Below are 13,747 nucleotides of genomic sequence, written 5' to 3'. Positions count from 1 at the left end.
GCTAGCTCAGACTCAAATAAATAGTGGTTAATTAATATGAATTATTGTTAATAATTTTATAATCTAACTTCAGTCAATTATTAGTTAACAAAGTAAATATCTACTAATTATAAATAATTTAAAAAATAATAAATTTAATATTATTACTTGTTACGATTTAGAGTTTTAAAAAACCCTTGAAATTATTAGTAAGCCTGTTAGTGAGTTAGGGTTTAGGGATGAGTCGCCTTGTAGAAAGTTCAAGGGTGACTCAGACGAGTCAAACCCACTCGATCGACCCGACTTGGGATCGGATCAGATTCTCCGTGAAACCCAACCCGGGTACATAATATAATAATTTACTGAGTCCTCGGCATCGTCTGGTTGTCAATTCGGCGGTCCGAGATAGTTCTATTACTAATTTGCTGTTGCCTACTCTGCCCTCCCGTAAAGCGATTCCCCTTCCTCCCTTGAATCTCGATCTTCCTTCTGGTTCGCTAGTTCTCCCAGGTTTTGGGTGCAGCGGAAACCCTACCAGTGCTAGCTGTTCGATCTTCTTGCGGTCTTCTTCTTGGGTTTTCTCAGGTATTTATCTATGACAGATCTAGTTAGTAGTACGGAAGTCGTGGTAGTAGGATTAATTTCCTACTTCTCACCGAATTGTATTCTTTTTTTTGTTCTTTTTGTATCTTCAGCCCCATAATTTCATAAGATCCACTTTTCCTCGTTGAAGTCTTAATCTTTGTAGTTAAAACATTATGATCTTCTCGATTTTTCTGACGCTCCTCTTCTTTTTCCATGATTTTATTCGTGCTCTTATGCTGTTATAGCGTAAGTACCAGAGGTCTTGTTAGGGCTATTTCGGACTTTTCTGTTTTGTTTACTGCTTGGCTTTTGATTTAGCCTGTCAACCGTGCATTGGGATTTTTTCCTTTGAATTTGAAGATTTTGGAGCAGTCTCATATATTAGGTGCTCGCAATACTGCTATTAGCGAATAAATGATATGGACCTGTGAAATTTCCGTTGTCATAAAACGTTAGCTATGTCTTTTTGTTACTTAAAGAGTTCCAATTTGTGCACTATGATTGGCTTTCTTCTAAAGTGTTTAAAGTACAGATCAGCTCCATGCCCGAGTAGTCTCCTGTTCATGCAAATGTCTTTAAACCCTTTAAGATCAGCAAGTCATCACAATAGCATTAAAATAACTCATATATACACATTTCTATATATTTTAGCGTCTTCATTGGTCATTTTACCATTTACTTTTCCAATTTGCTACTAAAAAGCAATTCATATTGGGGGACAAACGTTTGTAAGGTCAGTCATTTGGGTAAGTAGATATAGTAAGTTACTAATCTTGGTCCCAAGGAGAATCATGGTTCACTCAAGTGCACACTGGAGAGAATTTAGGGTCGTGTGAGGTTCTTAAACAGACACTAAACATGTTTTTTAAAAGATAAATCTACGTTATTCTAAAATCACTTCTGCTTTTGTTGTTAATGAGTGAAGTTTACAATCGATGTACCCATGGTTGAATTACAAAAGTTTTTCTATCCTACTAATTCTTTTAGTTTTAACATTAACACTGAAAGTGGTGGCAAATTTGCACATAGTAAGTCTGAATTACTAACCAGACTCAAACACTGTCATTTTTATATTGTGGTTAGTTTCTATTGGGTATTTACTGCTTGATCAGGTTGACCCACAGATGAGCAGATTGTGTGGAGGCCATATTCTGAAACTGACATTGTACTTACTATGGAATAAGGCCACTTAATAAATAAAATCTTTAACTTTCTTTTCACATTTCAATTCATAATTTTGAGTGCTATGTTTTAACAATCTCTTACCTTTATTGCTCTATGTATATTTACTTTGAATTTTCTATGCAAACTAAACAGAATAAGTACAAGCTGTTTGCCATTTGGTCAAATAGCATGCATTTGCAGAGTGAATGAGACATTGTAAGCTCATATTTTGGTTGAAAATCAAAGAAAGGCATTTTATCTGGAAAGAAAGCGTTTCCTGCTAAGTGATTCACTTTTTAACATTATCCTTGCCAATCTTCTCTTTATGCTCCTCTCATATGATGCACATGTGTTTTTTTTCTTCTTATTTTGTCGTAGTCTTTCCCTTCAGTAACCATGTTCTTCTTGATTGATATGAAAAATCTTGTTGCATGATGACAATCTGAGATTGATTGTACTTTCAATCTGTGGAAAAAAAGGTGCTTTAATTTGGAGCCATATAGGCTGTTTGCTTGTTTGTCTTGCAACTGCAGCAGAGAATAAAACGCTATGGATACTAGAAACAAGGATTGAACTAAAGATGTATTACATAACACAAGAAGGCTTCCTTGCTGAAGAATATTGTGGAATTAAGTTATTCCTAGTTTAAAAGGGCTTTCTCTGAATTGGTGTGTGAATCTATGTGATTTTCAGCACATGGGTTGACATTGTGATGTCGAAGGTATCTTATTTTTTTTCTTCCAAAAACTAGGCATTTAGTGGGAGCGTTCTGCAAAAGGGTTTGAGATCATTTCACTGACAATGTTTGTTGTTGCTTCTAAAAAAGAAGTTGGTGAAATGAAATAAATCACAAGAGAATGAGTACTAATGATGTCCCATAAAAATTATCTTGTGGTCTGTGAAAATGAGGTAATGAAGAGTGTTGAGAGAGAGAGAGAGAGAGAGAGAAGGAGAGGAGGGAAAAGGAGAGAGGGAAGAAGAGCTCTCATTAGGGTTCTAAATCGGCCCCTAACTCACTTATATAGCTTAAGTGAAATAGGTACAAAGACTAATATACCCTCATACACTTAATCCCTTATAACTCCTATTACACCTACAGATTACATTAAACTCGAACTACATGAACACTCAAGCATGCTAAACAAGATAGGACTATATCTAGGAGGTGTATGCTATTAGAAATTACCAAAGTACCCTTCACATTGTTTTCTAACACTCTCCCTCAGGGTAGTGCATAAATATCCATAAGCTCCGACTTATTAATTTTTTTTTTAAATTCACGTTTTCTCAAGGCCTTGGTAAACATGTTAGCAACTTGATCACCAAACCGAACATAGGGAGTAACTAGCTCATTTTTAATCACTGCATCTCAAACGAAGTGATTGTAGACTTCTATATGTTTGGTTCTCTCGTGAAAAAACTGGATTTTCTGTAATGAAAATTGCAGCTTGATTGTCTCGGTACATGGTCAAGGGTCCATTCTTTTGTAGGTTCAATTCATGGACAATTGATCTTACCCACACCAATTCACTAACAGTATGAGTTATAACTTTATACTCAACTTTATCATTGGAATGGACCACAATATTTTGTTTTTTACTCCAACTTATCAAGTTTCCACCCTAATAACCAGTAGTTGATTTTTTGTTCTTTTTTTTTTTTATGAAAGTGCGTATATTGATTAACAAGGGGAGGAAAATACAAACCTAGCTACGGGGGTCTGACTCCACAACAAAGAGTTGGAGAGACACGCCCGCCTTAGCCTGAGAGTCTGCCAGGTGATTAGCAGAGTGCGGAATGTGGCTCCATTTACAGTTTAAACTAGAAAATAAATTACAAATTTCATTGAACATATTCCAATGGCGCCACAGGGGGTGACCATGGTTAGCACACCAATTGATGACTACTTTTGAATTGCCTTCAATAAAAAGGGGGCCAGAGAGATGGCTAGAGAATATCTTGAGTCCGTGCAAAACACCAGAGAGTTTTGCATCGGTAGAATCTGAGTTGCCAAGGGGACCTGCATATGAGAAGAGAAGATCACCATTTTCATTGTGGATAATACCACCGAATCCTGTAGGACCAGGGCAGCCAAAAGCACTGCCATCAAAGTTGAATTTTGTTTACCCACGTGGAGGGGGGGGGGGGGGGGGGGGGGGGGGGGGCATGTAGACCCAACATAATCTGCATCTACGAATGCTTCTATCTTTAGGCGATTTTGAGGTTTAAAGAACAAACTGGGGAAACCCTACAAATATCTTCTGAGCAGCTTCAGGATGTACCTTTTGTAGGCGATCCATGAATTAACTGACCACATTGGCTGAGAATGACATTCCAGCACAGGTAACTGTAGCATAAATTAGTTTTCCAACTAACTTGGGATACCCGTACTTGCCCTTGAGTTCATCATTGTTCTCACTGCGACGATCGTGGTCAATTTCAATGGGGGTCTCATTGGCTTCGCCCATGATTGGCCACTCTTGTAACATATTAGTGACATATTTTCTTTGCATAAGTACGAGTTCTACCTTGCTTTTAGCTACTTTAATTCCAATAAAATACTTCAAGGAACTGATGTCTTTGGTCATAAAATGCTTTGAGAGATGCATCTTTATTTTTTCAATACTCTTTGTATTACTCCTAGATAAAATGATATCATCCACATATACTATCCAGACAACAACATGACAAACAAAGAATGGTCACAGTGAATATAAGAGAACCCTTAAGACATAACAACCTTGCTGAATTTCTCAAATCATGCCCTCGGGCTCTGTTTAAGTCCATAGATTGTCTTCTTGAATTTGTACTCCTCCCGAATCTCCTATTGAGCAACATACCCAGGAGGTTGCTCCATATACACGTCCTCATTTAGGTCCATACATCAAACTGAAACAATGGTGAACCCTAGTTGACAACAATAGATACAAGAAGGCTTACTAAAGTTAGATGAGCAACAGGGGAAAAAAGGTCTCAAATACATCAACACCATATGTCTAGTGTACCCCTTAACTATCATCAAAGCCTTATATCGCTCTATTGAACCATCTGTGTATTTCTCCCCCAGTGACATCCAACCATAGTAGCACGAGGGTAAGTCACACAGCACCCATGTGCCTCTATTATATAGCGCTTCCATTTTAATATTCATAGCTTGTTTCTGCTTAGGGGATAAAAGAGCATCCTGCATTGAAAAATGATTAGTGCCCGAAGATAAAAGCGAGGCAAACTTTTTGTAATGGTGAGACAAGGAATCAAACGAGACAAAATTAAATAATGGATGTTTAGTGGACTTACGTAGGGGTGGCATCGAGTCGAGCCAAGCTCGAACCTGCATATGTTCAAGTTGGGCTTGATTTAAATACTTCGAACTCAAGCTCGGGCCGAGCCCACACCTGAGCCTAAAATTGGAATTGAGCTCGGGTCCAATAATTTTAATTGAGTTTGATCACGAGCTCGAACCGGGTTCGAGCTCCAACCTACATTTAAAACTTTGCATAAAATACATGTCAAATAAACTGTACATAAAATTTTGCACAAATTTTACTTAAAACTGGGCACGACCGCTACATAAAATAGGAAGCATTAAGTTGTATATGTTTAGTCTCTGTTATACTAAGGTAGTCTTGCAACATTATTCCATACAAACATGCTGAATGTGGTTTCTTTTTTATTCATTTATTTTTCTATAACAATGTGGTTTCTGTGTTACGTGGTTGGAATTGCATTCATGTTGTATTTAAACCTATCTTGTATACTGTTCTTTGCAGGACTTTCGGTTTCTAAAACAGAATAATGTCATCAAAATATCTCCCTGCAACCACTGATTCACTTGCTCAGGCTTTAGAGGCCAAAGATCCCAATGAGTCCATTTCTATCCTTTACCGCGTACTTGAGAATCCTTCATCTTCCTCGGAAGCAGTGCGTATTAAAGAACAAGCCATCTCCAATCTCTCTGACCTTCTCAGACAAGAAAAGAAGGCTGAGGAGTTGAGGAACCTTCTTACTCAGTTGAGACCTTTCTTTTCCTTAATCCCCAAAGCTAAAACCGCAAAAATTGTGCGGTCAATTATCGATGCTGTCGCCAAAATTCCAGGAACTTCTTCAGATCTGCAGATATCCCTTTGCAGAGAAATGGTAAAGTGGACTCGTGCAGAGAAGCGTACTTTTCTGAGACAGCGAGTTGAAGCAAGACTTGCATCACTTTTGATGGAAAACAGAGAATATTCAGAGGCCCTAAACCTGATCTCAAACCTTGTGAAAGAGGTGAGGAGACTGGATGATAAACTTCTTCTAGTAGACATCAATCTGCTGGAGAGTAAGCTGCACTTCTCTTTGAGGAACCTACCAAAGGCAAAATCTGCCTTAACAGCAGCAAGAACTGCTGCAAATGCAATCTATGTCCCTCCAGCACAGCAAGGTACCATAGATTTGCAAAGTGGGATTCTTCATGCAGAGGAGAAGGATTACAAGACTGCTTATAGTTATTTCTTTGAAGCATTTGAGGCTTTCAATGCACTTGAGGATCCTCGGGCAGTCTTTAGCCTAAAATACATGCTGTTGTGTAAGATAATGGTGAACCAAGCCGATGATGTGGCTGGAATAATCTCATCGAAGGCAGGTCTGCTCTACGTTGGTCCCCAACTGGATGCAATGAAAGCTGTTGCTGATGCGCACTCAAAGAGGTCCCTGAAGCTGTTTGAAACTGCTTTGCGAGATTATAAACCCCAGTTGGAAGATGACCCAATTGTTCACAGACACCTTTCAGCCTTGTATGATACTCTACTGGACCAGAATCTCTGCAGGTTGATCGAGCCCTTTTCACGTGTAGAAATTGCACATATTGCTACATTAATTGATTTGCCAGTTGATCATGTGGAGAAGAAGCTCTCACAGATGATTTTGGACAAGAAGTTTGCTGGAACATTGGATCAGGGTGCTGGATGCCTCATCATATTTGACGATCCAAAACAAGATGTCATATATCCCGCAGTGTTGGACACTATTTCCAACATGGGGAAGGTTGTGGACAGCCTGTACGTAAGGTCAGCTAGGATAATGGCATAAAATATATAGTCACCCTGCTTTATAAGCTAGTCGTCTTCTACTGTTACTTTTATCAATTGACTGTTGTTAAAGATGTATTCCTCTTTATGTTTTTTTATTTCTTGCAAACTAGTTCCTTCACTACTGTTGCCGGAAATTTATGAATACATGTGGTTTTACTGTCAAGAAATTTTCAGGTACTTGGGGAGGCTTTTTGTTAATTACCACTGATTTTCTTGAGTATCGTGATTTTACTGGCAAGATCGGTAAACGGATTCTCTATACTTGCTGATTACATGAAAGGTTTCAGTAATTCTGTTGTAAATTTAAGTTTTTTGTTGAATTGATTTCTTGGTGTAACTGATCTAATCTCCATCCTAGCTCTGCTGAACCTCGTCCCAGTAAATGCGATTCATGTACCTCGAGTTACAGCTGTGGCTCATGATCTAACCCACTCTACCGGACAATAAGAAGAGTCAACTTTGCCTGCGCTTCGCTCCCCCTTCTCTCCACCCCTCGTCTTCTTCCCAGCGCCTCTTTTGCTCTGCGATCCTGCCATGTTACTTACTGGGGTTGTTTTCGTCATCACCCCGTTACGTCCTAATCCGATGATGCAGACTCTTGATAGTTGGTACAGTGGGCTAGAGGGCAATAACCTGACCCATCGGAGTCCATTAGTTACCATGAAGAAATGGCCAGTTGGTGGTCGGATGCAAGGGTTCCAAGTTCCAGCTCTCTTGCTTTGACCCGAAAATGACAAATCAGAAAAGACGCTCCAGCGAAAGGTTCAATTATGTCTCCTTTGAACTCTTCTACCCTTTTTGGTGCTCACAGGTAACGGGCCCTCACCATTACCACTTGTCCAGCTCAACACCAACCTGCTAAATCCAATTCTTGGTAGGCCCATCCACTTGAGCGTAGTCACGTATGAGGTTCCCCCGCGCGCGGGGCTTTGCCAGACATGTCATGTGGTTTATTTGATGGATTTTTTACCTCTGATCATACATGGCATTGCAATCTGACCTGTGATGGTAGCAAGAAACTCTAAAAACTCTTTCTTCTTCTTTTTTATCATCTTCTCTTTCTTTCTTCGTCCCAACCCAATTCTCACCCCCTCTACTTTCCCTTTTCTTGGTTCCTTCTTCTCATTTCATAGTATATCTAACTGATCTAACTTGGCAACCATTGTTTCACTATTGCCACTAGCAGAGTCATTCTATGAAATAGCTCTGGATTTGAGTGTTTTGATGAAGATGCTGTCCCTATATTTTGCTGAGGTAGCCCAAGAGGAATTGCATAAAAGGACAGACGAAAAGTGGATCGGTGGTCAATGTTCTTTAGGAGAGGCAAAATAGAAACGGGAAAGAGATTCCTTAAGACTCGCTCTTTGTTTACAATAGGAATATTCAAAGATTTGATTCGACTATCAAACACAACTACTAACTCGATCTTAAATTCTTTTAGACAAGAAGCTGCTGAAAACATGGGCTAAGGGAGATGGCACAGAGTAGGTTAGACCAAGATAGGGAGAAGACTTTATTAGGTTATGTGATCTCATGAGATTTTTTTTTTTTCTGAGCTGCGTCTTGGAATCAGAATCATCCATTCATGTGAGACTCCGACGATTAAAAAAAAAAAACAAAAAACAAACTTGTATCTCTATCATCTGCATCTTTAGTGAAGAAAAATGACTGTTAATTTCAGTGGGGTTGAATGCTCCAGAGCTCCAGCCATGGAGAAAACTCTAGAATTGTTAAATATGAAGAGGTGGTTGATCAACTCTGGAGTTATTTTTAAAAGAAAAAAAGAAAAACAGCAGCAGGAGCAGGAGCACTCGATTCATGGGATGGAAAAAAATTTGCTTCTGGAAGTGTCAAAATATGGATGATCAAAACGAAAAATATGGATGATCAAAACGAAGAAGTATTATTATCTGATAATATCTATGTCAAAACTTGTAGAATCCAAATATGGCAGACAAGATAGAGATCAAATCCCACAAAAAAAAAAAAAAAAAATCCCTTGTTATACTAATTTTTCTCTGGGTCTGTTCCGGTGTCTTTTTCTCTCTTTCCCTGCTCTTTGACTCCATAATCTCATCCATCCCTCTCAACATGACTTCACCAGCCGTTTTATTTTACCCATAAATGGGAATCGAGATTCCAGAGTGATCTGTCCAATGACGCGATATGTCAAGTGGGAACTCGTCCGGACCTGGCCGGGTCAATTTAACAAACTCAATTGGCTTTCATTCTTCTAGACTGGGAGTGGCGTGACAGAGGAAGGATTTTCTTGTGTTAAATATAAATCACGATGAAGGATATTTGTAATGCTTCTAGATGTTATGACCGGAGATTGGCCTGTTAGGCTTCTTTGCCTTTGGGTCAAGGTTAGAAGATCCAGATTGTTTGGCTTCTTACCCTGTTTTCTCTTCTCTAAAGAAACAAAGAAAGAAAGAAAGAACTTTGTATCCATTCGACTTGGATTAGAACTTGAACAGTAAATGATATAGAGAGAGAGAAAAGGGAAAAGAACAATAAAGCACAGTCAAGTCTCTGATAATTATTGTAGTGTCGACTTAAAACAAGTTTGGAGAGTGACTGAAGCATGCAATATAAGTTTATAAATTATAGCAGATGCTTGATATTTCCCAGTTGTAGATATCTCTTTATGGGTGATCTGATCACTCCTCTTGATGGCAACCCATGTTCTAATAAAAATTTTAGTGGCAACAGAGTTGTTTGGAGTCGTTCCAAAAACTAATGGCGTGCATAATTACAAATCCATCCTCTGATGCCAATGTGGATAAGCAGCAGGGAACTGGGTGACCCACTCCTCCATTTGATCTGTCAAAACTCCACATTAATTGTCATTCTCAAGAGTCTTCTGAGTGCCATAACTCTTTCTGAGCTTTTCCCCTCTTTCTTTCCTTTTCTTTTTAGGTACATTCAAAGCAATTTTTAAGCTGTCTAGATGGTCCCTTTGACTGCCTAGCTTTAGAACGAGAAAGAGGGAAGAGAATTATTATTCTATTGCTTGTTAAATCTGTTGGTGTCTTAGCAAGATAAGGACAATCATTGCCCGCTCTAGTGTTTCTCTGGTGATGTTCCTTGTCCCATTCCTCCAACTAAGATGCACTTCATTTTCTTTCCTCTTTCCTGTTGTTCTTTTGCACTTTTACACCCACTGTCAGTCCATCCAATATGTACTGCAAATCTCCTCAGCTTTTCTCCTACCATGAATGTTGCTCTTTTCTACCCACTTTTTTTTTTTTTTTTTTTTTTTTTTTTAAAAGTTATGGTGTGGCCGATGTCTCCTTTATATTTCTGTTTTTTTCCTTCTCTGGTTGCCTGCAATGGAAGTAAATGAGGTACACTGAGAACCCGTCCCTTTTTCGGCTTTCAGTCCCAGTACTGCTCTAGTTTTTTACTTCTCTATTTTCGTGTCAGTCGAGCTTTTGCTTGGCAAACCCATCTCCAGCTTTGCTGGGTTTCAGTTGGTTTTTAGTTCATTTCTCAACTGAAGCCTCTGGACGAACAGCCAGCTCTTTCTGGCTTCTGGGTTTCAATTTCTGTCGGTGTTTGGTGTCAGTGAAGATTCGTGCTTGAGAACCTCCATTGCATCTTCTCCGACTCTTGCCGGTGCTCTTCTTCTTCTTCTTTTCTTCTTTTTTTAAAAAGAAAGAGTCGATTGCTTTGCTTAAATTTCTAGTCCCTTTCAGAGTCATCGTTTCATTTGGCCGAGCATCTTTGAGGTTTTGAATGGTTTGGTTCGAGGAGGATCAAAATCAAATGACCGTTCCTCACCTCTTCAGATGCCCGATAAGCCTAGATATTTTCACTGATCCTGTGACTCTCAGTACAGGCCAAACTTACGATAGATCCAGCATCGAGAAATGGCTAGCAGATGGGAATTTAACATGTCCAGTCACAATGCAGAAGCTCCAAGATCTCTCCATGGTTCCCAACCATACACTCCGGCATCTCATCAATCAATGGCTGCTCGTGGGTACGCAGCTGAGCCCCAATCCCATGACCACAACCGACGCGGAAGCTTCACTTGCCTCCTTGAAAGCGAAGCTCGGAGCACCAGATCAGACCACTCTTGCAGTAAGGCTTCAAACACTTAAGAAAATTAGAGCCCTATCTGAGGACTCGGATTCAAGTAGAGCATGCTTGATCGAGCATGGCTTCTACTCGTTACTGGTAGAGTTTTTATTCGGCAATACTTTAATCGGCGCCGAACTCTCACCCGAAAACGCCCTGCTTGTTGAAGAAGCACTGCAATGTATTCTCAACTTATCACTTTGCACCAGGCTAGGCTGTCTCAACACGCTCAAAGAAGAGCCAAACTTGACATCTCTGAGCAATTTATTCCGTTGGGGAGGTATAAAGATTAAGACGAGTTTATGCTATTTGATAGAAGAGATTTCATCATCTTCAGAGACCCGAGAACTTGCTTCCGTTCTCGGGCAGACTCGACCCATTTTACAAGGCCTACTGTCCCTCCTGAAACAACCATCTGTGCATCCCACAGCTTCAGACGCGGCTATCAGAGCAATATCAGGCCTGTGTGGGTTAGATTTGAATCGCGAGAGCTTCGTCAGAGAAGGTGCCATCCATGGCCTTATAATGTACCTTTCAAACTCGGACAGGAGTAGTGTTTCAAGGGCTCTGTCCTCTCTGGAAGCACTCTTGGGACTGGAGAGTGGTAAAAAGGCTCTGCTGAGCAATCTCAATGCTGCTCAAATGCTGGTAAGGATGGTTTTCCGAAGGTCGGATCCTAAAGGAAGTGAAAGCGCAGTGGGTTGTCTTCTGATAATCTCTTGCGATTCGTTGAGGTTCCGGGAAGAAATCATCAGAGCCGGAGTTGTGACCCAGCTGCTGTTGCTGCTTCAGAGCCAGTGCAGCGAAAGAGCAAAGACCCAATCAAGGATTTTGTTAAAGCTGCTTAGATCCATGTGGGTTGAAGATCCAAGAACTTCTAATTTCGAATATGGTTTATTTGATTCATGAGAGGATATTCCCCATTTCTACATCTCTGTAGAGTCATATCGTAGATATGCTTTTTGCTCGCTTGTGAAGATTTTTCTTTACTTCCTACTCATGATCTAAATGAAAAAGCTTGTAGTGTATCATTATGATCCCTTTTAATTGTACAAAAGTCCACCCATCTCGAAGTAATCATTCCTTGTCTCTACAGTAATCAACTGATGTCAAATTAAGAAGAAAAAAAAAAAAAAAAGGTGAATTCAGATTTTACATTCACAGATCACAGATCCAGCAGACCTCTCCACCGTACTAATTGCAGGAACGCAGGAAGCAGTGAAGTGTGAAGAGTGCCTGCTGCAAGCTCTACGGTCCCTTGTGGGATGGGCAGGAAACAGACAACAGAAGTGGACCTCACCTTAGCTAGCAGCTTTCTGAAGAACTCCGACATCACTTCATATGGGATATGGTGAAGCGAATATGGGAATATGTGCGAAGGAGAACCTCAGCGATGCTGCAGCCACATGCTTTCTTGCTTTTGTTGCGCCATGAAAATGCAAAAACAAGCCCAAACGCAAATCTCTGTGGATAATTTATCAGTGTCTGCTACTTCGTACGTGTTTGAGAGGTAGAGATTATCTGAAACAGCAAAAATTCTGCCCAGAGCTTGACAGTATATTACAGTTGATTAACATGAACTGAAGAGTGTTTAACGAATACATAATCCATTGTTCCGTCGATACCCATTTTAGTTCCTTTCAGCAAACTTCGCTGTTCTGGTGCGAAAGGTGGCCAGCTTTCGTTGCATCTTCTGCTGCTGAGGATCTTTAAGCTCTTCAATCCAGAGCTGATAAATAAATAAGCACAAGAAAACACAAAAAGTAACCCAGACCAGCAATGGCGGGCCAAGTCCATGGATAGCCCACCCTGAATTTATTTATTAGACTTGGATCAAGTTGACTGGATACAGGTTTTGAAGAACCTGGGTCAGTTATCGATTTAAGGTCCAAACAACTTAAAAGTTGAGCATAAAGAAACAAGAAAGACTCACTGGACCTTGAGAGTGCCTGATCTGGGCCCATTGTGAAAAGTAACGTTTCTGGGGCAATTAACTCACTTTTTCAATGAATTAAAATTGGGACTCGACCGGGATGAAGAGTTGAATCGGGTTCAATAAAATCAGGTTTCATCAGCTCCCATGGTTTCAAATATATATGCAGCCGATGGTAGATGGCATGATGTGGTGAATCTAAGAGACACAATGATAGAAGGAATACCACAAAAAGTTCCTAGCAGTAGCTTGCTTTGAACATAATAACTTACTATTTGGAAACCATTATGGAAGTTAAAGTTTGACTGTGCTTAACCAATACACCTAACAGACCGATTTGTTAGATACGGAAAGTTATCGCCTACAAGAGTGGACGGAACCACTCTGACAAAACCAATCGTAGCTTTCTTCTATTCAACATGGGGGACATTTGATCGATTATTTTGGTTTAATTATTCTATTTTTATAATTAATTAAACCAATAATTTTAAATTTTGTGGTAATATATTATTAATTAATAATATGTAAAAATATATATTGTGTTATTGATAAAAATAATATATTTATTTATTTATATTACTATATTAAATTAGAGATTTTTAATATTAAAATATATCTCATGTTATTTAAAGAATTAATTAAATAATTTATTATATTCATTTAACTTATTTTTACTTTATTTTTTTATAATTTATTATAGTCATAGGTAATTATTATATTAATTTATAATAAAATGTAATCATCGATTAATATAATATAATATAATATTTTATTAATTAGTATATTAATATAAATTTAATACTAAATTAAATCATTTATTAGTATAATAACCATATTTAATTTAGTTAATTATCTGCTTAAATATATATTCTATTTAAATATATTATAAAAAATTACTTATTCTCTTGTGTACATCATAGTTGAATAAAATCAT

The 13,747-nt window shown here is 38.8% G+C and overlaps 2 protein-coding genes across 2 annotated transcripts; both read left to right on the top strand.

Annotated features, from left to right (window-relative positions):
- Positions 1 to 375: 375 nt before the first annotated feature.
- On the top strand, positions 376 to 6,998 carry LOC137955765 (26S proteasome non-ATPase regulatory subunit 11 homolog). The gene is made up of 2 exons (XM_068802877.1): positions 376 to 564; positions 5,499 to 6,998. The coding sequence occupies exon 2, from the start codon at positions 5,524 to 5,526 to the stop codon at positions 6,793 to 6,795; it is 1,272 nt and encodes a 423-aa protein (XP_068658978.1). The 5' UTR covers positions 376 to 564; positions 5,499 to 5,523; the 3' UTR covers positions 6,796 to 6,998.
- Positions 6,999 to 10,500: 3,502 nt separating this feature from the next.
- On the top strand, positions 10,501 to 11,864 carry LOC137957232 (U-box domain-containing protein 26-like). Its single transcript, XM_068804977.1, has one exon. The coding sequence runs from the start codon at positions 10,536 to 10,538 to the stop codon at positions 11,787 to 11,789; it is 1,254 nt and encodes a 417-aa protein (XP_068661078.1). The 5' UTR covers positions 10,501 to 10,535; the 3' UTR covers positions 11,790 to 11,864.
- The last annotated feature ends 1,883 nt before the right edge of the window (positions 11,865 to 13,747 follow it).

Source organism: Aristolochia californica, unplaced genomic scaffold (genome assembly GCF_029961685.1).
Source record: "Aristolochia californica isolate CCGP_79_NKW_82.1479 unplaced genomic scaffold, dmAriCali1.0.hap1 SCAF_2, whole genome shotgun sequence".
NCBI lineage: Eukaryota > Viridiplantae > Streptophyta > Magnoliopsida > Piperales > Aristolochiaceae > Aristolochia > Aristolochia californica.
Note: the sequence above shows the minus strand (reverse complement) of the source record. Positions and strands in the feature narration are given on the sequence as shown.